This window comes from Cervus canadensis, chromosome 4 (genome assembly GCF_019320065.1).
Source record: "Cervus canadensis isolate Bull #8, Minnesota chromosome 4, ASM1932006v1, whole genome shotgun sequence".
NCBI lineage: Eukaryota > Metazoa > Chordata > Mammalia > Artiodactyla > Cervidae > Cervus > Cervus canadensis.
This window is the reverse complement of record NC_057389.1, coordinates 90,603,398-90,631,230: the sequence shown is the minus strand read 5'-3', so window position 1 is coordinate 90,631,230 and position 27,833 is coordinate 90,603,398. Positions and strand designations below refer to the sequence as shown.

Below are 27,833 nucleotides of genomic sequence, written 5' to 3'. Positions count from 1 at the left end.
GCTTCTTTCCCCTGGTCACATCTCATTGCCCCCAAGAAGCTCCATCCCTCCAACCTCACCCCATCCCCGCGGCTTTGCTACACACCCACAGCCTCCCCCCTCACCTCCGCCACACACCCCTAGGCCCCCCAAACTTCTCCAGCCTCCCCCATAACGGCCCGCGCCCCCCGCCCCCACCTAGCCCTCTCCAGCGCCAGGCCCGCGGGCTCCCCGCATTCCGCCTCGGCGCACCCCTCCCCGCGCCCCGGGCCCCTCGGCCTCGGTCTCGGCCAGCTAGCGCGGTGCCTCCCCCTCTCCGGATCCCCCGCGGGTCCCTTTAAAGCGTCGCCACACTCCGCGCGACCTTCCAAGCATGGCGGGGGGGCGGGCGGGGGGGCGGGGCTGCGGTGCGCCCTGCGGTGAATAATTTAAAGGGGCCGCGCCCGCGGCGCTGGGCGGAACGCTAACGGAGTTGGCGCAGGGTGGACCCCAGCTGCGGCTCCTGGGTAAGTCCGGGTTTCCTTGGCACCCGCAGGGACATCCCTTCGCGGGTTGTTAGCGAACCCTCGGCTTTCCTAAGATCTGTCTTCCTTCGATTCTCGGTAGCTCTCGACTTCCTGACTCTTACCCCGCCGCCCCCCCCTCCCCCAGCTCCCAGCAGGTGTTTTCGCACCGGTAGCCAGGTGCATCCTCGGGTGGGAGGAGACCAATTCCCTGCGAATTTTCCAGGTACGGCCTCAAGGGCACAGTGACTCCCCCAAATTTCCATTAATACTCTGAGGTTGCCAAAACAGTCTCAGCTTCCCAGAAAAGTCTCAGTGATATTCCAGCATTCTTCAGTATCACGCTCCAACGACTCCAGGGATGTGCCCAACTAGTTCCCGATTTTCCCAGTGATAGTCTTATATGCCTCGCAATCTCTCGATAACTTTTTATTGACCCCTGGTAACTCCAGCGTCCCTGGTTACGTCTCCCAGCAATGGTCCCAGCCTCGTTCCCCGAATCCCAGGGATGCTCCGCACCATGAGAAAACCCCTAAACTTTACTATTACGTGACAGTAAATCTCCAGCATCAACCAGTAACACTTTGCGAGCCCACCCCACTCCGAGCATCCCAGGATGCTACTGAGACCTCGGCATTGCATCACGACTCCTTGTGAAGGCGCTCCTGGCAGCATTCCGGCGGGAGCCAGGCATCTCCCCAGCCCCATGACTCGGGCCTGGTTTCCCTGGGGTGCGGCATCCAGTGTTCGCAGAGGGTGCAGGGGTGCGGCCTAGGGATCGGGTCAGGATTGATCCTGCAGAGGGGGCCACCTGCTGGAGAAAACCGTGCCCCTTGGGGAACCTGTTTTCTGGCTGCTGATAGTAGGTGTCCGACCGGCTGCCCTTTAGCCCCAGGGTGTGGCTGGACGAGTTGGGCGTCAGGCCGGTCTGGTGAGTAAGTAAGGAGACCCTGGTGGGGACCTGGGGACCCACCTCACTCCCTAGCTCGGGCCCCAAACTCAATTTGCCCCACCCCTCTGCTCCGCAGCACCCCTCCAGCCGTCCCCAAGCCGGCAAAGAAACCTCCCGGCAGTAAGGGTAAAAAGAGGGCAGGGTTTGCTGCAGGGGAGGAGCGGGCCCAGAGTGACGACTTGTCCGGGTTGCTCCGGCTTCTCATTCCCTAGGAGTGCCAGACGTGCAGCCCTGCCTGAAGAAACAGATGGACGCCCCGCTGCAAACCGAAATGGTAAGGGTTGGGGGTTATGCACCGCCACGGGGACTACAGTTCCCGACGTGCTTAGCGCGCATCATCGCGGCCCCGAGATAACTAGGCTGCGTTGGTTCAGGCGGAACTACGCTTCCCGGCGTGCACTGCGGGCCGCCGAACCTCCAGAAAGAGTTGACTCCCCGAGGGAGTGAGCCGCGCTGGCCCATTTTGCAGATGGGGACGTCGGGGGCCGAGCCGACTGTGATCTCCGGGGCGGACTTGGCTCCGTTGGATGGAGTCCCGGGCGTCCCGGCCCCTGGGGAAGGCTTGACGGGCCCGGTATGCGATGCGCAGCCTGTGCCATTCGTCCCGCAGGTGCTGGGCATGATGATCGGCGCTGGAGTCGCGGTTCTGGTCACGGCCGTGCTCATCCTGCTGCTGGTGCGGAGGCTTCGAGTGCCGAGTGAGGACCGGGAGGGCCTTCTGGGGCTGTTGAGGGATGGGAAGGTGAAATGTCTGGGCCCCTGAGTCAGTAGAGGTGGGATGTGCTGGAGCCCGCAGGCAGCGTCCCCATCTCTCGCCGGGCGGAGTATGCGTTTAGCTTAGAATGCCCCTCTCCGTCCTTGTTATCCCCAGAAACCCCAGCCCCGGATGGCCCCCGTTACCGATTCCGGAAGAGAGACAAAGTGCTTTTCTATGGCCGGAAGATTATGCGGAAGGTAAGTCTGGGACCCTCTGGGGCTCCTTTTGACCGCACAGAGGCCCTGCCCTTTTCCTAGTTATACTTCTTGGTAAGCCCGCCGCCCTCCTTGATTAAGGGCCTCTGGATTTGCCCTCGCCTCTCTGGGTCTGAACTGGCAGTTGCTGCATTCCTCTCACCCCCCCTCCCCTTAATTCTCCCAGGTGTCACAATCCACTTCTTCCTTAGTGGATGCCTCCGTCTCCACCACTTCCCGCCCGCGCATGAAGAAGAAACTTAAGATGCTCAACATTGCCAAGAAGTAAGGCTGTGCTGGGTGTACCCAGGGCTATGTTCAGGGCTTTTTGAGTGATCAGCCTACACCGAAGCATGTATCTCAGGCTTCTTTGAACCCCATGGACTGTCTGTCTTAGGAGTCTTTCCACGTCTGTGGGACTGTTTCAGAGCTCTCCCCTACCAGATAGGCTGTTTATGTTCCTTGAGGGCTCTCTCAGTGATGTTTCTCTACTACAGAAGTATCTGTGAGTTATTTAATCCCCAGTTACTATCTCTGGCTTCCCTGGTGGCTCAGTGGTAAAGAATCCACCTGCCAATGCAGGAGATGTGGGTTTGATCCTTGGGTTAGGAGATCCCCTGGAAAAGGGAATGGCAACCTACTCCAGTATCCCTGCCTGGAAAATCCCATGAACCTGGCAGGCTACAATCCATGGGGTCACAAAGAGTTGGACATAACTTAGCAACTAAACAATAACAATGCTATCTTGGATGTCTTGCCCTGGTCCAGTCTCCCCATGTGAGAGGGTTTATTCCAGGGTACTCCAGAGTGTTTCTAGGACCTGCTGGAGGGGCTGTCTCTACCTTTTGTTCCCCGGGGATTATCTCAGCAGTCCCTCTACATCAGAAAGCATCTCTCTATGTCACCTTTGTTGCAGTTCTTCTACTACAAGGAGACTATGTCAGGGATTTCTGTTCCCTAGGAGTCATCTCAAGAATCTTTTCACGCTAGAGACAGGAAGAACATCTCAGGAAATGTCATCATAAAAGGGCTACCTCAGGGTTTCTGAGCAAGGCTCTCCCAGAGGTTGTTCTAAGCTGAGAGCTGGCTGTGGGGTCTCCTGACAATGTAGGGTCTACGTGAAGGTCTGTCTCAAGTGTTTCTTCACACTGAGGTGCTATGCCAGGGCTGACCACAGTCAGTAGGTGTGCTATCCCATGGCTTTCTATGACTTGAATAGAAGGGCTGTCTCGAGGTCTTCCACAATGAGCTGAGGGTCTGTCCAACTCCTGGGGGAGCAGTCTCATTGATTGCACAGCCTTGAGGAGCTACCCTGATGTCACCATGACCTTCAAAGGGTTATCTCAGTTCTCTGTGACCTGGATAAGGGCTAGCCCAAGGATCTTCCTGATCAGAAGGGGAGCTATTGCTCAATTCCTCTGTTCTGTGGAGTTTAACTCAGTTTGAGCTCATTCTAGAGGGTCTATCTTGAGCATCTTGTGACCAGTGAAAGGACTGTCTCAGTAATAACTATGCCTTGCAGGGAAGAGCTGTTTGAGGTCCATGATCAGCAGAGGAGCTGTATCTGGAGTCTCTGTCTGTAACCAGGGCTATCTCAAGAGCCTCTGTGGCCATCCAAAGGGCTCTCTCAGGGCTGTCTGAGGCTTGGGAGGAAGGGCTATCTCAGGGATGGTTATAAAGAGCAGAGAGGCTGCATCTGGGGTCTCCTGATATAACAGAAGCTACCCCAGGGGTCTGCCTCCATGAGGGAGGCTGTATCAGGAGTCTAGTCTGTGATTGCCAGCTGATGGACTATCTCTAGGGTGCCATGATGAACATAGATGCTTTTGCTGAGGTCTGCTCATATCTTGGAAGCTATGTCAGGAGTCTGCCCAATGAGAGGTTCCATCTAGGAAGCCTGTGTCTAGTGGAGGGCAACCTCAGAGTTTTACATCAGGGGTCAGCAAGTTTCTTTCTCGGGCCACATCTTAGGCTTTGCAGGCTGCATACAATGGTAATGTAATGACTCAATCCTGCTGTTGTATCGTTAAAGCAGCCACAGATATGTGTAAATGAGTGAATGTAGCTGTGTGCCAATAAAACTTTATGGACAAAAGGAGGTAGCTGGCCTGATTCAGCCAGTGGGCCAGAGTTTGCTGACCCCTGCTCTAAGGACCCCAGGAGGGGCTCTGTTGGGGCAGGAGGGATATGAGGTCTGCCTGAGCCTTCTCCCTGCTCTCCACTGCCCCCATCCCCCTCTCCTCCCACCAGGATCCTGCGCATCCAGAAAGAGGCGCCCACGCTGCAGCGGAAGGAGCCCCCGCCTGCTGTGCTGGAGGCTGACCTGACCGAGGGTGACCTGGCCAACTCCCACCTGCCCTCCGAGGTGCTCTACATGCTCAAGAACGTCCGGTCAGTGTCAGGGTGCAGGCAGGGGCGTTGCCGAGCTGGGGCTGACCTGACCTCCTGATATCTGCATTTCCCCGCCTTCCCTGTCCAGGGTGCTGGGCCACTTTGAGAAGCCACTCTTCCTGGAGCTCTGCCGCCACATGGTCTTCCAGCGGCTCGGCCAGGGTGACTACGTCTTCCGACCTGGCCAGCCGGACGCGAGCATCTACGTGGTTCAGGACGGGCTCCTGGAGCTGTGTCTGCCGGGGCCTGTGAGTGTGCCACCCCGGGGGGCTCCGCGGGGTGACGGGGTGGGCAGCAGGACAGGCAGGGGCGCCACGGTCACTGGGGACGGACAGTGGTTTTGGTCAGCAGGGTTGGTGGGTTTTTTTTTTTAATTTGGGCGGTGCTGCATGTCTTGCAGAATCTCAGTTCCCTGACCAGGGATCAAATCTAGGCCATGGCAGTGACAGCACTGAATGCTAACCACCAGACCACCAGGGAAGTCCCCATGTTGGTGGTCCTTATGAGATGTACAGGCAGGAGTCAGGAACAGATGCCCAGGGGCGTCTGGGGTGGTCAGCACAGTCACCAGCTAGTTAGCGATGCTGGTCAGAAGGTTCATGGGGTCAGGATGTCAGCGATCACCAGGCTCCGTGAGAATAAGGGCTGGTGGCTTGGTCAGCGGGCAAGAGGCGGGTCAACAGGGTAAGGGCAGCACTGGTCAGTGCCCACCCCACTTTGTGTGTCTCAGGACGGGAAGGAGTGTGTGGTGAAGGAAGTGGTTCCTGGGGACAGTGTCAACAGCCTCCTGAGCATACTGGATGTCATCACTGTGAGTCACCAGTACGGAGGGGTGTGGGGAGACGGTAGGCCACACCCACTGGACTGGGTAGGAGAGGGTCACCCCCAGAGCCCCCATCTCTGATGGGTCTCTGATGTTTCCAGGGGTCCCTCAAGGAATGGCATCGGGAAGGGGCCAGGGGGGGCAGGCAGGGGCCTCTCACCACCCCGACCTTGACTCTCCTTGTGCCCGCAGGGCCACCAGCATCCCCAGCGTACTGTGTCCGCCCGGGCAGCCCGAGACTCCACGGTGCTGCGGCTGCCAGTCGAGGCCTTCTCAGCTGTGTTCACCAAGTACCCTGAGAGCCTGGTGCGGGTGGTGCAGGTGAGTGGGCTGTTCACTTCCTTCCATGACCCCCGCCCATCACAGGCTCCTGGGGGCTGGACCGAGCCGCCAAGAGGCGCTCACGGTGGGCTTATCAACTCCGAGCAGCCAGACCTCATCCACTCCTCCTCTGAGCCGCCTCCACCCCATCTCCCCAGGCTTCTGCCACCTGATTGTGGGTTTCTCCCTGGCTCCTGTGACTCTGCCCAGCCCCTTCCTGCTCTGATCTTGACCTCTGACCTTAGCTCCATCTCCTCCTCCCCATCCATGGCCCCACCCCCTGAGTGCTAGGTCCCCACTTTCTCCTGGGGCTCACCCTCTTTCTCCTTGGTCCCCGCCTCTGCCGACCACGCCCCCGAAGATCATCATGGTGAGGCTGCAGCGGGTCACGTTCCTGGCACTTCACAACTACCTGGGCCTGACCAATGAGCTCTTCAGCCATGTGAGTTGCCTGCAGAGCACCAGGGGCCGGAGGGGTGAGTGACGCCTGCCTCCCCCGGACGTGCCACAAGTACGCCCTCTGCCCTTAGGAGATCCAGCCGCTGCGCCTCTTCCCTAGCCCGGGCCTCCCACCCCGCACCAGCCCGGTGCGTGGCTCCAAGCGGATGGTCAACACCTCGGCCTCAGAGGAGCTGAGGGAGACCCCTGGCCGGCCGTCTGACCCCACTGGGGCCCCACTGCCTGGGACTGGAGTTACCCAAGGTGACCCCTGCCTGGCCTCCAGGAGCTCAGGTTGAGCCAGCCTCTGCCCCTCAGTGCCTGTCTCAATTCCTCAGGGACTCCCACCTGACCTGCCCAGCCCCGCAAAAGTGAAAGTGTTGGTCGCTTTAGTCATGTCTGACTCCTTGTGACCTCATGGACTATAGCCTACCAGGTTCCTCTGTCCATGGAATTCTCCAGGCAAGAATACTAGCCATTTCCTTCTCCAGAGGATCTTCCTGACTCAGGGATCAAACCCAGGTCTCCTGTATTGTAGGCAGATTCTTTACCATCTGAGCCACCTGGGAAGCCCTCAGCCCCGCCAAGAGCCCTTTCAACTAGGTCTCCAGGTCTTCCTCCTGCCTGGTCCCCCAGAACCCCTGGCCTCAGTCCCATGGGCCCACTGGAATTGCTTTTCCTAGTCCCCCAGTCCCCAGGAACTCTGAGCTGGCCCCTCCTCGAGCCCCCTTCAGTTCCCCACCCCCTGATCCTAGCTGTAGACCTGGGGGCTCCGAGGGGCCGGAGCCTAATTCCACGTCTCCTCCAGGGGACCCAGTGAAGCCCACATCCCTGGAAACCTCCTCAGCCCCCTTGCTGAGTCGCTGCATCTCCATGCCAGTGGATATCTCAGGTTTGGGGCACCAGGTGGAGCTGGGGGAGGCCATCAAATATCATTTATTTACTTATTTTTGCCTGCAGTGGGTCTTCGTTGCTGTGCAAGGGGGCTACTCTTCATTGTGGTGCACAGGCTTCTCATGCAGTGGCGTCTCTTATTGCAAAGCATGGGCCCTAGAGTGTGCACTCAGTAGGTGTGGCGCACGGGCTTACTTACTCGGGGGCATGTGGGATCTTCCTGGACCAGGAATAGTATAGGTGTCCCCTGCATTGGCAGGAGGGTTCTTAACCACTGGGTCACCAGGGAAGTCCACCTGCCTCCCAGTCTTGATTTTTCTCATCCACGAAGTAGGAATACTGGGGGCATTTCTCATGTCTTTTTTTTCTGTGGGTCCTTGTTGAGATGGTGCTCTCCCACTGTACTGAGAAAGGTTGCAAGGGATAGAGAGAGGCGATGGATTAGTCCATGTCTTTACGGCTGCTGCCTGGGATAACGTTATTAGATAGTGTTTGCTTAGATTCCAGCTATGGTTACTCTCATCTTTATTGCATTTATTGCCCCTCATCCACCACAGGCTTGCAGGGTGGCCCCCGCTCGGACTTCGACATGGCATATGAACGGGGCCGGATCTCTGTGTCCCTGCAAGAAGAGGCTTCAGGGGGGTTCCAGGCAGCCTCAGCTCGGGTAAGGTCTTGCCCTCTTCCCCCACCCCTGCCTCCTGACTCCAGTCCCCTCCTGGAACCCTGGCCTAGCCACAGGTGGAGTCTCCCAAGGAGGAAGGTTGGGGGGAGCATGGAGGTCACAGACCCTGCCCCACAGACTCCCAGTCAGGAGCCCCGGGAGCAGCCAGCAGGCGCCTGTGAGTACAGCTACTGTGAGGACGAGTCGGCCCCCGGCAGCTGCCCCTTCGGGCCCTACCAGGGCCGCCAGACAAGCAGCATCTTTGAGGCAGCAAAGCAGGAGCTGGCCAAGCTGATGCAGATTGAGGTGGGTAGCCCAGGTCATCTAGGGGACCAGGTAAGGGGGGTAGTAGGTGTGCCTGGGCTGTCTCAGACCCCTATCCTTCCTCCTCAGGATCCCACCCTTCTGAATAGTCGAGTTCTGCTACATCATGCCAAAGCTGGCACCATCATTGCCCGCCAGGGGGACCAGGTGAGTCTGACCTTTGACCTCTGACCCTGCAGCTCTGACCCGAGACCTCTCTCTCTCCCTCTCTGATCTCTGATCCTTGCCTTTTCACCTTACATGTAGACCTCTTAGTCCATGATTTCCAACCCCTGACCTTTGGATCCTATGATTCTCACCCCCAGCCCTCCCTCCCCATGTCCTCTGGACCTATTGACCTTTCCCCTCCAAACTGGAACCTTTAACACTAGGACCCCCACCCCAAGATCTCTCTTCCCTGCCCTTGGCCATTCCTGCAACCTCCATTTTTCTGACCTTCAAAATCTACAACATATTCTGATGCTCTGTTTCTTATCCTAGGTCCCTGCTGGGATGGGGGGTGGTGGGGCTCACTAAATGGGTACAGGTGTGAATCTGACCTGGAGGCCAGGAACCAGCCCCACGAGCCTCACAAACTGGATTTCATTGCCCTCTGATGGCATGCAGAAGGTGGAGAAAACCGTAGCCCACTAATCTGCCCATTCTCCAGACGGGGAAACTGAGGCCCTTTCGTGACTTCACAGCTGGGGATCACAGGGGAGGAGGCTTAAAGAAGGAACCAGAGTTTCAGCCTTTGGGTGACCCTGGGTGAATAATCAGGGAACCAGAGTTGCAGCCCTTGGGTGACCTTGGGTGAATCATATAGAAACTTCTCATCTTTCCCACTTGTGGAATGGGGGGCGAGGGCGTGGCTCATAACTACCTCCAGGAACTGTTATGAGGACCAGACAGGAAGTACTCAGTTCTGAGCTGCTAGGGTATGTGCAAGGGTGACCACAGAGGAAGGCATGGTGACCATGGGGGAGGGGGTGACAGTAAGGGTGACATGACTTAAGTGCTGAGACCACAGCAGCGCCCCAGGCTCAGGAGAGGGAGGTCTGGGCTTGGAGGAGGGGATGGCCCAGCTGTTAGCTGGCTGGATGATGGTGGTTTTTATTTTAATTAGATTCTAGTTGATTTGTTATATCACGTGATCAGTTTGATTGTGTTGTCACTTTGAGCTAATCAAAGCAGAATGGGCTCCTTCCTGCAGAGTACGTTTGGTGCCCGCTGTTCGAGGTATTGGAGGCCTGGCTGAGGAAGTGTGGTCACACCATGGCCCTTGCAGGGGCCCCTGGGCCCTGCTTATCTATGAACTTCTGCTGGGCTCAACTCAGCCCAGCCCAGCCCAGCCTGCTAACATACCAGGCTGGTGTGCAGCCATCCAAGGCTCCTCAGGGTCTTCAGGACTTGGTTAGGGACAAAGCTGGTCTGCTGTGCCCGCTCCCAAAACCATGTACAGTGGTTTTCAGTGGGTGGTAGGAGACAGTTTGGCCCACCCCCCTGGGATATTTGGCCATGTCGAGACTTTTTTTTAAGCTTTTCTTCAGTGTTTTTGAGATTAGGTTTTATTTCTTTACTTATTCATTTAACTGGCTATGTCTGGTCTTAGTTGTGACACACAGGATCATCCTGTCATGTGGCATCTTTCTCGTTGCCATGCACAGACCCTCTAGTTGTGGTGTGCAGACTCAGTTGCTCCACGGCATGTAGGATCTTAGTTGCCCAACCAGGCATCGAACCTGTGTCCCCTGCATTGCAAAGCGGATTCTTAACCACTGGACCACCAGGGAAGTCCCACAGGGCGACATTTTTGATTGGCTTGGGAAGGTGGTACTGTCACCTAATGGCTAGACGCCAGGGATGCAAGATGCACAGGCCAGCCCCCCACAACAGAATTATCCAGTCCAACATGTCAGTAGTGCCAACGTTGAGAAACCCTGCTTTCCACAAACATTTCCCAGAGTATATTTCACCGAACACCTCTATCACAAGGGATCTGAGTGCAACAGGTTTGGGGAACTTGGGCTGTTTTAGTCCTTCTTGGAAGTGCCCAGTGAACTCATTAGCATATTCAAGGCTCTGAAAAGTCCTGCTGTGGGGGAAAAAACATGTTTCCCAATCTGAGGATGAATGGCAGCCTAATACTAGTCACTCCCATTTGTAGCCCAAACCCAGTCTGGGAATTCTGTCTTGGAACGTTCCAGCATGTGTATGTCCCCCACCCCTCCCAAGGATCCTTGCTGTGTTTTGGTGCTCATCAGGGCTTTGTGGGGTGTCACACAGGTTTGTGTGCTGGATGAGGAAGGAATGTTTCTGTCTCTAGGCAGTTTCAGTTCCTTATTTAAGAGGGTGGTGCAGAGTGGTGTCCAGCTGGGCAGGCTAACCAGAGGAGAGAGGGGTATTTGCTGTGTCCCAGGCTTGCTGTAGGGCCAACAAACACCATCGGGGTCCCCTGCCCTTGAGAAGCTCACAGATAGACCTTTCCTCAAAGCTCACAGATCGTTGCTAAATCACATAGGCTTCGTGCTACAAAGGGGATGTCCTCAGTTCTACGACGTCTGATTTAGGCAGAGCAGTGTCTCTGAGGAAGTGACCTCCAGGGAAGGAGGAAGAACAAAGAGAGATTAACTAGGTGCAAGGGGGAGGAAAAAGCATTCTAGGCAGAGGGTACAGTTTGTGCAGATGCCCTGTGGTGGAGCTGTCCCATCTCGAAAACAAAGGAAAACCAACAAGGTTGGAGCAGAACACAGGAACTGAGAGCAAAGGGGATTTTTTTTTTTTTTTGCACCAGTCAGCTTGTGGGATCTCAGTTTCCTGACCAAGGATTGAACCTTGGCTTCAGTAGTGAAAGTGCCAAATGCTAACCACTAGACCACCAGGGAACTCCCCAAAGGGGATTTCTTTCTTTTTTTTTTTTTGGTGATAATTTTAGAGATGTAATTAACACATTATACAGTTCACCCATTTGAAGAGTACAATTCAGTGGTTTTTACTATATTCAGAGTTGTGCACCCATAACCACTGTCAATTTTAGAACATCACCTTAAAGAGAAACACCACACTCCAAAGCCATCCATCTCCTACCTCCTAACCAGTGGCAGCCCTAAGCAACTACTGAGCGTATGTTTCTATAGATTTGCCTGTTCTGGACATTTCATATGAATGGAATCAAACAATATGTGGCCCTTTGTGTCTGGGATTCTTTCCCTTAGTATGATGTTTTCAGGGCTCACCCATGTGGTGGCATGCATCAGCGCCTTATTACATTACAGCTGAATACTGTTCCATCATAGGAATGAACCACATTTTGCTTCTCAGTTAATCAGCTGATGGACATTGACTTATTTCCACCTTTTGGCTAGTATGCAAAATAGCATGATTCAGGTATGAACATTGTGTACACATGTCTGTGTGGATATGTTTTCATTGTGTCCTAGGAGTTGAGTTGCTGGGTCACATGGCAACTCTGGAGAAGGAAATGGCAACCCACTCCAGTATTCTTGCCTGGGAAATCTCAGGGACAGAGGAGCCTAGTGATTACAGTCCATGGGGTTGTAAAGAGTCCGACATGACTGAGCATGCATGCCCAACACAATGGCAACTCTATCTTTGAAATCTTTGAGGACTGTTTCCCAGTGGCTGCACCATTTTACATTTCCACCGGCAGTGTATAAGGATCCCAGTTTCCTACACCTCTCTGACACTTTGATTCTAGCCATCCTAGTGGCATCTCCTTGTGGTGATTTGCATTTCCCTAATGATTCATGGGGCTTCCCAGGCATGCTAGTGCCTGCCAATGCAGGAGACATAAGAGATGTGGGTTCGGTCTCTGGGTTGGGAAGATCTCCTGGAGCAGAGCGTGGCAACCCACTCCAGTATTCTTGCCTAGAGAATCCCATGGACAGGAGCTTGGCAGGCTACAGTCCATAGTGTCGCAAAGAGGAGGACATGACTTAGCATGCAGCATGCGGTGATTCGTAATGTTGAGCATTTTCATAGGATCACTAGCCATTCATATATCCTTTGGGGAAACGTCTATTTGGAGCCTTTGCCCATTTTTTTGAATTGAGTTATTTGTCTTTTTAGTGTGGATTTGTAAACATTCTTCACATATTCTGAATACCAAACCCTTAGCAGATATATGATTTGCAAATATTTTCTCCTAGCCTGTGGGTTGTCCTTTCACTTCCCTGATAGTGCCCTTTGAAGCTCAAAAGTTTTTAACTTTGATGAAGTCCAGTTTATCCGTTTTTCATTTTGTCACTTGGGCTTTTAGTATCATATCCAAGATTCCATTGCGTCCATGGTCCAGTGTGACCATGATTGACTCCTGTGTTTTCTCCTTAGAGTTGTATAGTTTAAGCTCTCACATTCATGTCTTTGATCCATTTGACATGATGAAAGGTGAGGCTCCAACTTTGTTCCTTTCCATGTAGCTATGCAGTTGACCTGCACAAGCAAAGAGGACCTAAGCTCAGCCATGCTCCTGTGTAGCCAGTCTTCCCAGCCTCTTGCTTCCTTCCTGTTGAAAAGAATTCCTGAGTCTTAATCTGGGCTGAGATGGGTGATCTACTAGCAGTATCTGCTGTGGGTGCCAAATGGGAATATAGATACATGTGCTGCTCAGCTCGGTGATATGGAAGGCCTTCACTGCCGCCAACTTTTCTTTCCTTAACCTCTTCCGAGGGCACAGACCCGAGCTGTGGGTGGGGTATCGCCCAGGTGCCCATCTCCTGGCCCCTCCCCCACAGGATGTGAGCCTGCACTTCGTGCTCTGGGGCAGTCTGCACGTGTACCAGCGCATGATCGACAAGGCGGAAGACGTGTGCCTCTTTGTGGTACAGCCCGGGGAGCTAGTGGGACAGCTGGCTGTGCTCACCGGCGAGCCCCTCATCTTCACGCTTCGAGCCCAGCGTGACTGCACCTTCCTGCGGATCTCCAAGTCCGACTTCTACGAGTACAGCCTGGGCCCCGTGTTGGGGCGGTGGTGACTCAGGGGGTCCCCTGACCAACTCCATTCTGCCCTGCGTGTGGCTATGCCTCTGAACGCTCCACACTTTTCAACGGCACTTGAAAAGCCGTTTTCACTTTTTGAGCCCTTCCTGTCCCACCCCCAGGCCATCACCCAACTCAACACTCCCTACCGGCTGTTCCTGGGCGCCCCCCGGCCCATGTGCCCCCGCCCTTTGCCTGCAGGATCATGCGTGCACAGCCCAGTGTGGTGCTGAGCGCCGCACAAACCGTGGCCGCCAGGATGTCACCCTTCGTGCGCCAGATGGACTTCGCCATCGACTGGACTGCGGTGGAGGCGGGACGCGCACTGTACAGGTGCAGCCCCCGCCTCTACCTCTTTCTTCAGGTCCTGCCTACCTGCCTACTCTGTCTGACACCTGCACCCCCACCCCAGGCAGGGCGACCGTTCAGACTGCACCTACATCGTGCTCAACGGGCGGCTTCGTAGTGTCATTCAGAGAGGCAGCGGCAAAAAAGAGCTGGTGGGCGAGTACGGCCGCGGGGATCTCATAGGAGTGGTGAGCGTGGCCCCACCCACTGACCTCTAACCTTTCCTAGTCCAGGTTCCCGCCACTCCCAACATGTATTTCATCCCGGGCAACAGAATGGGGCACTGAACGCGCCCTCCCCCGCCTCTAACCTCATGTACTCCACTTTCTCCAGCTGCTTTCCATGGGGCGGGGAGATGGGGGCAACCTCATCAGCGTAGTGAGGGACCCTCACCCGGTGTGGAACCCTGTCCTCCTGGCCTCTCTTTCCCCTAGCTCCGAGATGGATAGCGGGGCTTAGTTCCGCCTTCTGTCTGCACCCACAGTCGGCCTTTCCCTTACCTATCAGCCTCCTGGCTCATGCAGCCCTGGTCACGCACTCGGTCCCCTAGGTGGAGGCGCTGACAAGGCAACCACGTGCCACGACGGTGCACGCGGTGCGTGACACGGAGCTGGCCAAACTCCCCGAGGGCACCCTGGGCCACATCAAACGTCGATACCCGCAGGTGCAGCTCGCTGGGCTGGGGGCTGTTCTCCTAATGAGGGTGGGACAGATGAGTGGGGGTGTAGCCCTAGAGGAGGCGGGGCCTAATGGGTGGGGAGGGTGTTCGGGTGCGGTGGCGCCCTAGGGAGGAGCTGAGGCCTCCAAGTGAGGGGCGGGGCCCAGGTAACGACCCAGGCGCCCTGGTCAAGGAGGAAAAGGTGGTACTCGCAGAGTTGCTCCTGCAGTCTCACTGGGCCGCCGGCCTCCAACGCCCCAGGTCGTGACCCGCCTCATCCACCTGCTGAGTCAGAAGATTTTGGGGAATTTGCAGCAGCTGCGAGGACCCTTCCCAGGTAGGAGCCTGCAGGCGCCAGGGAATACTGGAGGATGTAGTCTAACGCTGCAGAACGTGCTGGGGGAGGGAGCATTGAGCCCAGGGCATTCTGGGAGGTGGAGTCCAGTGTATAACGTGCTCTGGGTGGAGTTTGAAGCAGGAAATTGCAATCCGAGTTCTGGTGCATGCTGGGGGATGAAGTTCGGGTTCCTGGGCATGCCGGGAAATGGAGTCCTGGACCCAGGGCTGCGTGTTAGTGGAATCTAAAGCGTCAGTCATGATAAGAGGTGGGGTCTTAGGGGCAACCTTGGTTCTGGGTGTCAGAGCTGGTTGGAGGATGGAGTCCACCTACTAGGAAAGGAAGACCTAGACTAACGTGTACTGGGAACTGTAGTTTATGGGGTGGTGTTTGGGGCCTAGGGTATATTGGGAAGTGACTTCAATAGGTTACCAACATGGTGGGAGATGTGGTTCCTGGTCCTGGTGGATGCTGGGAGTCGTATTTCTCAGTTTCAGTGCATGCTGGGAGGTGTCGTTCCCTTCCAGGGCATACTGGGAGATGAAGTTTCCTAGCTAGGATATACTGGAAAGTGGTCAGATTGGAGGCGTGCAGAAATATGGGCCCGAGGTTTTCGGTTATGGTGACCTGACCCTGGACTAGCCTAGGCAACATCTACTTTCCTTTTTCCCCCCGGGGCTTCTGCCCAGGCAGCCCTGGCAGTAACCATCCCCACGCCCAGGGTCTTCCTCGACAGACTTTCCCCCAGTCCTGCACTCTGCGCCCAAGTACACTTTCACTCCCACTCTGCTGGCAGGACCACCCTTGGTGTGATTCTGGGGCAGCTAAGGGGGTTAGAGACTTTAAAAATCTCAGACCCCTGAGAACCTCTCTGTGATGCTACAAAGACCGAGTTTCTAGTGAGCATCTAGTGTGTGCTGGGCATCCTGCAGGGTGGTGGGGGAGTACACAAGACAAAGCCCCTAGAAGGGTTCATGGCTTGGCTTGCAAGATAACAGTCTTTAAAATACAAAGAAAGAGCACAAGGTCAGTTAAGGTACTGTGTAGAAAACAAAAGAGAGTCTTGACGGGGCGTGACTAACCTAAGGAGGCAGGATTTTCTGAGGACAATGAGCAGAAACTTGATAAATGAGATGGGACCAGATGCTGACAGGACTCCGACAGGGTTTGGTGGTATTGAAACACTTCAAGGGGGAAAGTGAGTGAGGGGGAGGAATGGGCCAGAGCAAGTCTTGTAGGAACCAGAAAGGCATTTGAACTTGTTTAGATTGTTATAATCTGAGCAGACTCTGGGAGATAGTGATAGACAGGAAAGCCTGGAATGCTGCAGTTCATGGGGTCCCAAAGAATCGGACATGACTTAGCAACTGAACAACAACAAGACTGTTATAGGAATTGGTGGAGGAGAAGAGGCAGTGAGAGGTCTGATCAAGAGATGGGGGTCAATGTTTTAGTCTAAGGTGTATGCAGAGAAGCTGAGACGCAATAGGTGGGTCAGAAACATCTTTATCTCAGTCTAGTTCTGTGTTCAAGTCCTTTTAGTGGACAGAGACCCCCCACCCCACCCCACCCAGGTGAGAATGGGTAGGGGCCCAGATCAAGTCCATGTAGGCAGAGTGGAAAACAGAAAGGGTTATACAGTTGTGTAATGGATCCCCCTGAGGAGATTGGGCCAAAACTGAGGGTCAGATAGCCAGATCTTATCAAGGACAGTGATTGAGGCTGTGGGGCTAAGATTGAGACCATGACCTTCAGTATGGCGTCACTAAGCCTCAGCTGAGGGACAAGGAGAAGGGATTTCTGAGAAGGTGGGGGAGAGCTGACCTTTCCAAACACAGGACCACACAGCAAATACCATCCTTTGGGGTCTCAGCAGGCTCGGGACTAGGTGTCCCCCCTCACTCGGAGCTCACCAACCCTGCCAGCAACCTGTCAACAGTGGCAGTGCTGCCTGTGTGTGCTGAGGTGCCCATGGTGGCCTTCATGCTGGAGCTGCAGCACGCTCTGCAAGCCATTGGTCAGTCGTGGGCAAGAGCAGGCCTTTGGTCTGTGTGGGGCAAGGCGCGTGCGGGTGGGGGCATTGGTCAAGGAATGGAGATGCCTTGGTGGGTCAGGGTGGGGGTGGAGCTGGAACAAGGCCCTGTAAGCCAAGTAGGTGGTATTCTCTCATGAGAGAGGCCCCACCTCTGTTGGCCCAGGTTCCTAAACACCCTTCCTCACTCATCCATCTCCAGGCCCCACGCTCCTCCTCAACAGTGACATCATCCGGGCCCGCCTGGGGGCCTCTGCACTGGACAGGTGTGTGTTGGGGATATGGGGACGGGGAGCACAGGGGTGAGCTCAGAACGTAGGATTCTTTCAGTCTCATTTGAGTTCTAGGCTGTGAAACAAGGAGCGTGGGCCCCCATCCCTCTGGTCACTGGGGAGACAGTGGGGTGAATTGGTCCCTAGAGGACACAGTCATGTTTAGGCCTTGAATGTCCACATCCACATCCCCACAGCAGTGGAGCTACATGGTCTCTGAGGGCAGGGACCCCTGACCAGCCCCAAGATGACCCTCCCCACTCCCACCCTAGCATCCAGGAATTCCGGCTGTCAGGGTGGCTGGCCCAGCAGGAGGACACGCACCGCATCGTGCTCTACCAAACAGACACATCGCTGACGCCCTGGACCGTGCGCTGCCTGCGCCAGGCCGACTGCATCCTCATCGTGGGCCTGGGCGACCAGGAGCCCACACTCGGCCAGGTCCGGACCAGGCACAGTGACCCGCACCCCCGGGATCCCGCCCCAGGCCCTTGGGTGCCTGTGCTGGGCCATGTGCACCTTCACCAGTGGGGCTAGGTGACCAGAAACCCAGGGGGCCAGGTGTGGGGGGCGGGGAGGAAACCACCGGCGAGAGTGACTTCCGTGCTCCCCACTCTCCCCCACCCCCATGCAGCTGGAGCAGATGCTGGAGAACACGGCAGTGCGCGCCCTCAAGCAGCTGGTCCTGCTGCACCGCGAGGAGGGCGCAGGCCCCACGCGCACTGTGGAGTGGCTCAACATGCGCAGCTGGTGCTCGGGACACCTGCATCTGCGCTGTCCGCGCCGCCTTTTCTCACGCCGCAGCCCGGCCAAGCTGGTGAGGGGTGCTGTGGGGCGCGGGTCCACTGGCAGAACCCTTCGGGGGCGTGGCTAGTGAAGGGGCAGGGCTTAGAGGCCAGAGGGGCGTGGCAGTGTGTTTAAGGTCCAGAGGGTGCCTCCTACACCCCCATCCTTATGCGCCGTGTCTCTCTCCCCTCATGTCAGCACGAGCTCTACGAGAAGGTTTTCTCCAGGCGCGCAGACCGGCACAGCGACTTCTCCCGCCTGGCGCGGGTGCTCACAGGCAACACCATCGCCCTGGTGCTGGGCGGGGGCGGGGCCAGGTGAGGGGTGTGGCCAGTGCCGGCAGGGGCGGGGCCAGGTGCCTTGAGGGGTGGAGCTGACTCCCTGAGCGGGATCCCACAGCACCACGTTCCTTGCTGGTGGGGGAGCCTGGAGGAGATTCCTGGGGGTGGGGCTTAGGGATCCCAGCAAGTCACTGAGTCTCCTCCACCGTGCAGGGGCTGCTCACACATCGGGGTGCTGAAGGCATTAGAGGAGGCGGGGGTCCCCGTTGACCTGGTGGGCGGCACGTCCATCGGCTCCTTCATCGGGGCCCTGTACGCCGAGGAGCGGAGCGCCAGCCGCACTAAACAGCGGGCCCGGGAGTGGGCTAAGGTGTGCGTTACAGGGAGGGGTTGGGGAGGTGGTGGGGAAGGGTCCCCCCACCCCAGGAGCACCCTGAAAAACCTGACCTCAGAGGGGCTTCTGGATTTCTCCTGACCCTCCCTGACTTAATCCTGTGAAGCCCATCCGGATTCTTATAGAGATACCTCCAGGATCTTTAATGACCCCTGTGACTTCTGGGCTAGTGATCCTAGCTCCCAGCTCCTAGCTAGAACAATCAAGACCCTTAGGGACCTACTAGTCAGTGACCCCCAAGTGACTCCTGTTTGACCCCAGCTCGCCCCTCGCCCCTAGAGCATGACTTCGGTGCTGGAGCCCGTACTGGACCTCACCTACCCCGTCACCTCCATGTTCACGGGGTCAGCCTTCAACCGCAGCATCCACCGTGTCTTCCAGGACAAGCAGATCGAGGTGCATGCTTCCCTCATGCCCCCCCACCCCCACCCCTCCCCATAGGCTTCCCCAGTCCTCCTGGATCGCGGTTTCTGTTCCTGCAGGACCTGTGGCTGCCATACTTCAACGTGACCACAGACATCACCTCCTCGGCCATGCGTGTCCACAAAGATGGTGCGTGCCCCCAGGCGGCCCAGCCACAACCACTGGGGCCATTTGGGGAGTGGGTGCTGGGGGTGGGCAGCCAAGTTGTTAACATGAGTGACCATCCCTCCTGGCCTGATTGCTGAGCACTAACCGTCACCCACTAATGCCCCAGAGGGCCCCAGGTATGTCTCTCCTGGGGAGGGCGGGGGGAGGGGGGTCGGGAGACTTGTCGGGCGCCTCACCCCCTCACCCCCGGTCCCCGCAGGCTGCGTGTGGCGCTACGTCCGGGCCAGTGCCTCCTACTGCCCCTACCTGCCCCCGCTCTGCGACCCCAGGGACGGGCACCTGCTGGTGGATGGGTGCTTCGTCAACAACGTGCCAGGTCAGCGAGCCCACGGGGCTGGCCGGGCCTCTGAGTGTGTCTGAGTGTGCCTGTGCGTGTCTGTGTCTGTGTGTCCCGCTGAGCAGGCTCCCTGTGGCGATACGTGCGTGCCAGCATGACGCTCTCGGGCTACCTGCCGCCGCTGTGCGACCCCAAGGACGGGCATCTCCTCATGGATGGCGGCTACATCAACAACCTGCCAGGCAAGTAGCCACCTGCTCGTCCTCCTGCGCGGACACACGGGCGAGCTCACAGCCGGTATGTGCATGTGTAGGATGCACGCATATGCTGTGTTGGACAGGCACGTACACTCACAGATGGGCGGGGTGCCTCCACCACCAGCTTTCTCTCACGCCTGCTGACTTCAAGCATGCAGATGAGAGGCAGGGGCATTTGCAACTTAAAATTCCATACACACAGAAGCGTGCAAACACAAATAGACACCTATGCTGGCTACACAGATGCTTGAGGTCCCATAAGCCAGGGATCCACATAATTCGCTTGCACGCCAAGTTTGGCCCTCTGCCTGATATTATAAATAAAGTTTTATTGGCACACAGCCACTCCCAGTCATTTACCTTTTGTCTGTGGCTGTGTCTGTGCAGCAGAGTCAAATAGTTGCATCAGAGACCACATGGCCTAAAAAGCCGAAATAATTTTTCCTCTGACCTTTTATGGTTTGCCAACTCTGGCACAGGCAGCCCATATAGATACATGCATCAACACAACCACATTCACGTGAGCAGGTGTGTACAAACTCTGGTGCACAGGCATGCTTGGACGCACAAGGAAACATAGACAGACGTTGATCTAGGGACATGTGAAAGGAATACAAACAGTACTGGGTGTATGTACAGAGGAATACCCTACCCAGAGGTGGGTGTATTCACAAACATACAGACAAGAGATGTATATGTCTGATAAAGGTGCATACGGCATGCGCACACACGCAAAAATTTGTGAGGGACACAGGCAGTCTGATGGAGACTCAGGTGTCTTTGGGGAATGGGCGTGGCTATCAGACCTGTCCACAGGCACCCCCAGACCCACGCAGGGACCCTCAGTGGGGCACACAGACTGTGACCTCAGCACCCCACACACACTGTACCATCACTCCACCCTTTACCCTATCCATCCTGCTCCCCTGAATCTCCTTAAACCAGCTCTTTGCTCTCTGTCTCTTGCCTCAGTCTTGAGGTCTCTGGTTCCACCTGGATCCTCTTTCCTTCCATATCTCTGGCCACTGACCTCTGTCTCTTTCTCCCACCTGTCTCTGTTGCTGTCTCTGGTCCCCTGGGTTTTTCTTCCCTTGGCTCTGTCTCCTGGTGTCCTTTTTTGTTTTTAGCTGCTCTGGGTCTTCAATGTGGTATGCGGGCTCCTTGGTGAGGTATTTAGACTTTCTTTAGTTGCAGTGCAACAGGGCTTCTCCAGTTGTGGCACAAGGGTTTAGTTGCCCTGCGGCATGTGGGATCTTAGTTTCCTAACCAGGGATCGAACTCATGTCCCTTGCATTGGAAGGTGGATTCTTAACCACTGGACCAACAGAGAAGTCCCTCCCTGGGTGTCTTTATTCCCACATCTCCCTGTCAGTTTCCTTCCACCCCTGTCTGCCTGCATCTCGGACCCTCTGTCTGTTTCCATGACTGATCCCTTCACCTTTCTTTCCTGATGTCCTTACTATACTCTCTGTGTCACTCTCCTTCCATGTCTCTGTTTCCCATGCATCTGACTTCCTGTCTCTTTCCACAGTGACTTTGTCCCTGTGCTCCATCTTCTCCATTCCCTTGGCCCTGGTTCCCCAAACCCCAAAGCTCCAACACCCGACCCCACTTCCCACACATCATCAGCCTCTACATCCATCCATACACACCCCTTTGCATGCCTGCATGTCGTTCGCATGGTTTTTTTGCATGACCATGTGAGTGATGGTGTTTGTGGGACTGGGTTGATCTTCCCTGCCCCGGTACTGGTGGGGAGCCCCCGGCTGACTCCCTGGCCCCACAGCGGACATCGCCCGCAGCATGGGTGCCAAGACAGTCATCGCCATCGACGTGGGGAGCCAGGACGAGACAGACCTTAGCACATACGGGGACAGCCTGTCTGGCTGGTGGCTGCTGTGGAAGCGGCTGAACCCCTGGGCAGACAAGATCAAGGTTCCAGACATGGCAGAGATCCAGTCTCGCCTGGCCTATGTGTCCTGCGTGCGACAGCTGGAGGTTGTGAAGTCCAGCTCCTACTGTGAGTACCTGCGCCCACCCATTGACTGCTTCAAGACCATGGACTTCGGAAAGTTCGACCAGATCTATGTGAGTTGGTGGGAGCCACCTGGTGACAGTGTGGTGGGCTGGCAGACCTTTACTCCTGAAAGCCCAAAACCACAGAAGGGGAAATAGTCTAGGGCTGTATTTGGGATCTGGGGGGAATAGAACAGTAATCAATTAGTGATGTCTACAATGACTGTCACAAGGGGGCGTGGCTGCACATGCGCTATGTATGAACTACCAAGGAAGTTGCGCTGCCTGAAGCACGGTGTAGAGATTTCTAACACCATTTCTGTGTTGGTGGGAATAAGCACCACGGTCAATTAGTAATGTCTGCCACAGGTTTGTGATGCATTGAAAGCAGCACTGTGTAATGTGCCACTGGTCCAGAAAAATGGATCATAGTGCATGCCAAGAGAAAATGATCAGAAGCTGGGGGCTTCCGTGGTCCAGTGGTTAAGATTCCAAGCTTCTGCTCCAGGGGGCGCGGGTTCAATTCCTGGCCGGGGAACTAGGATCCTGCCTGCCGCATAGTGCCGCCAAAAAGAGAAAAAAGAAAGCATTAGTAGCTGCCTGTCCAGTGCTCTGAGTAAAAAATGTTTGATGCCCTTTCCAGGCTCACTGGGAAGGCAAGCCGTGATGGATTAGTGATGTCTGTAGTGGCCATGGGAAATGGTGATGTTTAGGGGTATAGCACATATTTGCAAGGGCTTCCCTGGTGGCTCAGATGGTAAAGAATCTGCCCACAGTGCCAGAGACCCAGGTTCCATCCCTGGGTCAGGAAGATCCCCTGGAGAAGGGAATGGCTACCCACTCCAGTATTCTTGCCTGGAGAATTTCATGGACAGTGGGGACTGGTGGGCTACAGTCCATGGGGTCTCAAACAGTCAAACATGACTGAGCAATTAACAGTTATTTGTAGAGCTTGAAATAAGCTTGCACACTGCCACCTGTGTCCTTTTGACACACTCCATGGTGCTGAGTGGGGAAAAAAATATGTGCTAAGACAGATTAGTAGTGTTGGGCAAGGGCATAGGATCAAGGATGTGGGGATGAGTGTGCTAAGTACACCCAACTCTGAACTTTTAGTCTCAAATGCCAGCTCCTACAGAGCAGCAGGCTTCTGAGGGGCCAGGGGAGGGGCAAGCAGGGTGGGGATAAGCGGAGAGGAACATTCTGGGGGTCGCATACATGGCCCCAAGCCCCCTTCATTTCCTGCAGGATGTGGGCTACCAGTATGGATCGACTGTCTTCGGGGGCTGGAGCCGGGGCGACATCATTGAAAAGATGCTCACGGACCGGCGGTCTGCCGACCTGAACGAGAGCCGCCGTGCAGACGTAAGCCTGCGCCCTCTTCCATCGGCAGGGCCCCTCCGACAACAGATTCTCCCCACCCCAGTTCCCTCTGGACCCCTCCCCCCCAGCACCCCCCAACACACACACCTCAGATGACCAGCCTCATCCACATCACCCGTCAGGTGCTCGCCTTCCCCAGCTCCGGCTTCACTGACTTGGCGGAGATAGTGTCCCGGATCGAGCCGCCCACCACGAGCTACGTTTCGGTTTCCGACGGCTGTGCTGATGGTGAGGGACCGAGGGCCACCCTAGGAAGGTGGGGATGGTATACGTGGCCGGGGAGGTCAGACCAGTCCTGGGCCGAGTCAGCTTCATCCATGCCATTCCAGGGGAGGAGTCGGACTGCCTGACGGAGTACGAGGAGGACGCGGGCCCCGAGTGCTCACGGGACGAAGGGGGCTCTCCGGAGGGCGCAAGCCCCAGCACTGCCTTGGAGATGGTGAGAGGGGGGTGACCCAGGCCTCCCTCCCCCCGCCCACACAGTGAGGAGACTCTGCTGACGTGCCCCCCTGGCCTGGGCTATGTGATGACACACGCAGGGCGTGGGGGGCCACCCCTTGTCCCCACAGGAGGAGGAGAAGTCGAACCTCCGGCACCGGCGCTGGCTGCCGCAGGAACCCTCCAGCCCTGCTGCGGATACCTGAGGACCTCCAGTGGGGTCCCCGCCTTGGGCTGGACAAGGGGTGAGCCCTGTGGGGGTGGCTCACTCCCCCTCTGCCTGCTGCTATGCCTGTGACCCCTTGGGTCCCCCTTGACCCCCAGGGCCCACACACTGGACTGGCCTGTCCCCCCTCCCCGGCATGGGGGAGGGGCAGCACTGCACTGATGACCCTCGATCAGTCACACCAATAAACCTTTCCCTCTTGGAAGTGGCCTTATGTCATCTTTGGGTTCAGGGGGCACCTCACTCCACCTTCTATGCTCAGGATGGCTGAGGCTGGCGCTGGAAACAGCCTTGAGCTTGTCACAGTGACCAGTGCTCCCAGCCTCCGGCTGAACATCCCCCACTCCCAGTGGGAGTGCCTGCAGTCCCACTCGGTGCGGGCTCTGGACCACACGGCCTGCAGATGCTGTGAGCCTCTCTGGGGATCACGGATGCCCATTCTGGCACCCCTCATTTTCCATACTGGGTTCCCACAGCCTTCGCCCCTTGACTAGTCCTACTGTGTGCAGAAGCTCCATGTTTTCTATGTGTTCCTATTGTGTGTACTCCTGAGCCTGGTCCCCAAAGGACGTCCCATACATACACGCATGAACGGGGCTCAAGAACTTCACTCTCGGAGGCTCCCAGCCAGTTTCCTCTACTGTGTCCTGCTGGCCTGTTGGGGCTCCCCATCACTGCCTCCCCCTCCCCGGAGCCAGAGCGGGGATGTGACAATGGGTGGGCTCATTCACAAGACTATCTTGCGGGCAGCGGGGAACCCTGGATGATTTTTTGTTTGTTTGTTTAGTTGTGTGTGTATGTTTTATTATAAAATATACATAGCATAAGAGACTTCCCTGTCCATCCAATGTTTAAGACCCCATGCTTCCAATGCAGGGAGCATGGGTTCGATCCCTGGGTGAGGAACTAAGATCCTACATGCCACGTGGTATGGCCAAAAAAATAAAATTTTATATGTATATATTTAATTTTTTTGTTTTTAATTGAAGTATAGTTGGTTTACAATGTTGTGTTAGTTTCTGGCACACAGTAGAGTGATTCAGTTATATATAAGACATACATTCATTTTCAGATTCTTTTCCCTTACAGATTATTATAAGATACTGAGGATAGTTCCCTGTGCTATATAATATGTCCTTGTTGGTTATCTGGTTTTTTTTAATAAAGTGAGAGTGAATGTTTTTATTGACTCCCTATTTATTTGGCTGCTTGGGGTTTTCATTGTGGTATGCAGAATCTTCGTTGTGTCATGGGAGATTGTTCATTGTGGCACATAGACTGTAGTTGCAGCTCACAGACGTTACCAGCTGTGGCACATGGGCTTAGTTGACCCTGGGCATGTGTGAAGTGAAAGTGTTAGGACCCCATGGACTGTAGCCGGCCAGGCTCCTCCATCCATGGGATTTTCCAGGCAAGAATACTGGAGTGTGTGGCCATTTCCTTCTCCAGGGGATTGTCCCATTTGTTTAAAATGTATTCTTTTTTAAAATTTATTTATGGCTGCTCTGGGTCTTCATTGCTTTTGGTGCAGGCTTTCCTCTAGTTGTGCCAAGCAGGAGCTGCTCTTTGTTGTGGTGCATGGACTGCTCATTGCTGTGGCTTCTAGTCACGAAGCACAGGCTTAGGCACACAGACTTCAGTAGTGGTGGCTCATGGGTTTAGTCAAAATCTTCCTGGACCAGAGATTGAACTTGTGTACCCTGAATGGCAGGTGGATTCTTATCCATTGCGTCACCAGGGAAGCCCCCACTTGTTTATTTTCTGTTTATATTTCCATTACCCTAGGAGACAAATCTACAAAGATCTTCCTGTGGTTTCTAAGAGTGTCCTCCCTATGTTTTCCTCTAGGAGTTTCATAGGATCCATTCTCATATTTAGGTCTTTAATCCATTCTGATTTTCCTTTTGTGTATGTATGGTGTTAGAGAATTTTCTAATTTCATTCTTTTGCAGGAAACTGTCCAGTTTTCCCAGCACCTCATATTGAAGAGATTGTCTTTTTTCCTTTGTATATTCTTGCCTCCTTCATTGTAGATTAATTGACCATAGATGCATGGGTTAAAGCCTCTTTTCTATGTGAGGTGACACATTCATAGGTTCCAGGAATTACATTTTTGGAGGGAATAGAAATTATTTCGCCTACCATAAGTTCTTAGGAGAAGAGAATGGCAACAGCAACCCACTCCAGTATTCTTGCCTGGAAAATTCCATGGACAGAGGAGCCTGGCAGGCTACAGTCCATGGAGTCACAAAGAGTCAGACACTACTGAGTGACTAACACTTTCACTTTATAAGTTCCTAAGTTCACAAGCTAAGCCAATAGAAGACCCTCAGTGAATTATGGTTGTTACTAGGATGATCAGTAGGTCATTATTGACATTATGACTATTTATACCTGGAACTTCAGCATCTCGAGGGTAGGAACTTAGTCTCCTGTGTCTCCATTGTTGAACCAATGATGGCTCCCTTCTGGGGAACAACATCTCAGCATGTCAGCACCATGGACAGCGAGGGTGCTATCCAAGGTGCTCCCAAGGCCCACCTCCCTCTGCCTTCACCTCCAAGCCTCTGACATCCCTGCCCCCTCCAGATCCTGGGGAACACATTAAGCTGAAAATTAAGCCCCGGTCTGTACCCTGCAGACGTCTCCACTATAATTGTCCCCCACTCCATGCTCACTTGCTCCTCCAATTCCACTAGCATTTCTTCTGCAACTCAAACTCTTCATAGATTCCTGCCTTGGAGCTCTTTACTCTGTGTAGTCGAATAAGTCTATTCTCAAATATTGCCTCTTCAGATTGTCTGAAAGTACTGTCTAAATCAGTTTCCCCACTCCCACTGCCCTGTTTTCTTGCCTTTTTTTTCTTTTTAAAAAGTCTTTTGGCAGCACTGCGCAGCATGCATGATCTTAGTTCCCTGACCAGGGATCGAACCCATACTCCCATATTGGGAGCATGGAGTCTTAATCACTAGACTCCCAGGGAATTCCCCTCCATGCCCTTTTTTAAAAATAATTTTGTTTATTTATTTATAGCTGTGTGGGTCTTTGTTGATGTGCGGCTTTTCTCTAGTTGTGGTGAGCAGGGGCTACTCTCTGGTTGCAGTACTCAGGCTTCTCATTGTGGTAGCTTCTCTCATTCCAGAGCATGGGTGGGCTCTAGGGAGATCGAGCTTTAATAGTTGCAATGTGTGGGCTCAGTAGTTGCAGCTCCTGGGCTCTAGAGCACAGACTCAATAGCTATGGTGCGTGGGCTTAGTTGCTCCATGGCATGTGGGATCTTCCCAGACCAGGGATGAAACCTGTGTCTACTGCATTGGCAGGCAGACTCTTTATCACTGAGCCACCAGGGAAGCCCCCTTCCTTGCCTTTTAATCATACTTACTGACCACAGTCACTTTACTTGTTTATCATCTGTCTCTTTTTGCTCAAATATAAGTTCCAACCCTGGAGGAGCCTTGTGCAGAAGAGCTTTTAGCCCATAGTAGGATCTTAGTAATGTTTGTCTAATGAGATCAAGCTCTAGGGGTAAAGCAAAGATACCTGAGGAGTCCCCTATGCTCTAGGAGTCTCAGAAACCCCACTTGGAAGCCACATAACATCCTCTTTCCCTTAAGCACATATGAGCACCACCAGCAGCAATAACAATGACAATTTTTGGAGAGAATTTCCATATATCATGTCTTGAGCTGATGCATACATATTCTCTCTTTGAACTCTCACAAAAGCTCCATGGACGATGTATATTATTATTATTATTATTATTATTATCCCATTTCATTGAAGAGATAACTGAAGCGCAAAGAGAGGGTCAAGTGACACAGTTGCTAAGAGATGGAGCTGGTTTTCATATTCAGAAGCTTAACCACCAACTTATACTATCTCCCTGGGAAGTGGATTTGTTGAAGTTTCCTTACTAGGCTGCATTCCTGTGGACAGCACTTGATCCTCAGGAAAGAAGTTCTCTGTGGACCTGGAAGGGGTCCCCTGATCACCCAGCTCCCTTCTCTCACTGATGCTGGGAGGGCTGGGACCCCTGGCACTGTGGAGTTGAAATGAAGTCTGTAATGGGATGATTTTTGTTGTTGTTGTTCAGTTGCTAAGTGGGGTCCAACTCTTTGTGACCCTATGGACTGCAATATGCCAGGCTCCCCTGTCCTTCACTGTCTCCTGGAGTTTGCTCAGATTCATGTCCATTGAGTCACCGATGCTATCTCATCCTCTACTACCCCCTTCTCCTTTTGCCCTCTATCTTCCCCAGCTTCAGGGTCTTTTCCAATGAGTTGGCTCTTCGCATCAGGTGGCCAAAGTATTGGAGTTTCA

The 27,833-nt window shown here is 54.7% G+C and overlaps 1 protein-coding gene across 12 annotated transcripts; it reads left to right on the top strand.

Annotated features, from left to right (window-relative positions):
• The first annotated feature begins 417 nt into the window (after positions 1-417).
• On the top strand, positions 418-23,718 carry PNPLA6 (patatin like phospholipase domain containing 6). Of its 12 annotated transcripts, XM_043466498.1 has the most exons (35): positions 439-485; positions 631-708; positions 1,647-1,708; positions 2,045-2,132; positions 2,306-2,388; positions 2,573-2,670; positions 4,636-4,776; positions 4,865-5,024; positions 5,507-5,587; positions 5,792-5,920; positions 6,282-6,362; positions 6,451-6,652; positions 7,167-7,250; positions 7,810-7,919; positions 8,055-8,222; positions 8,310-8,387; positions 12,974-13,179; positions 13,419-13,550; positions 13,630-13,753; positions 14,116-14,229; positions 14,485-14,560; positions 16,434-16,577; positions 16,795-16,858; positions 17,137-17,305; positions 17,499-17,681; positions 17,849-17,967; positions 18,145-18,301; positions 18,605-18,721; positions 18,808-18,877; positions 19,319-19,435; positions 21,237-21,538; positions 22,715-22,831; positions 22,972-23,077; positions 23,179-23,288; positions 23,389-23,718. In XM_043466498.1, the coding sequence occupies exons 3-35, from the start codon at positions 1,682-1,684 to the stop codon at positions 23,491-23,493; spliced, it is 4,062 nt and encodes a 1,353-aa protein (XP_043322433.1). In that variant the 5' UTR covers positions 439-485; positions 631-708; positions 1,647-1,681; the 3' UTR covers positions 23,494-23,718. The 12 variants fall into 12 exon arrangements, with proteins under 12 accessions (XP_043322437.1, XP_043322434.1, XP_043322433.1 ...); XM_043466502.1 differs by lacking the exon at positions 631-708 and having other exon boundaries at positions 418-485; positions 6,451-6,622; positions 16,437-16,577; positions 23,419-23,718; XM_043466499.1 differs by lacking the exon at positions 631-708 and having other exon boundaries at positions 418-485.
• The last annotated feature ends 4,115 nt before the right edge of the window (positions 23,719-27,833 follow it).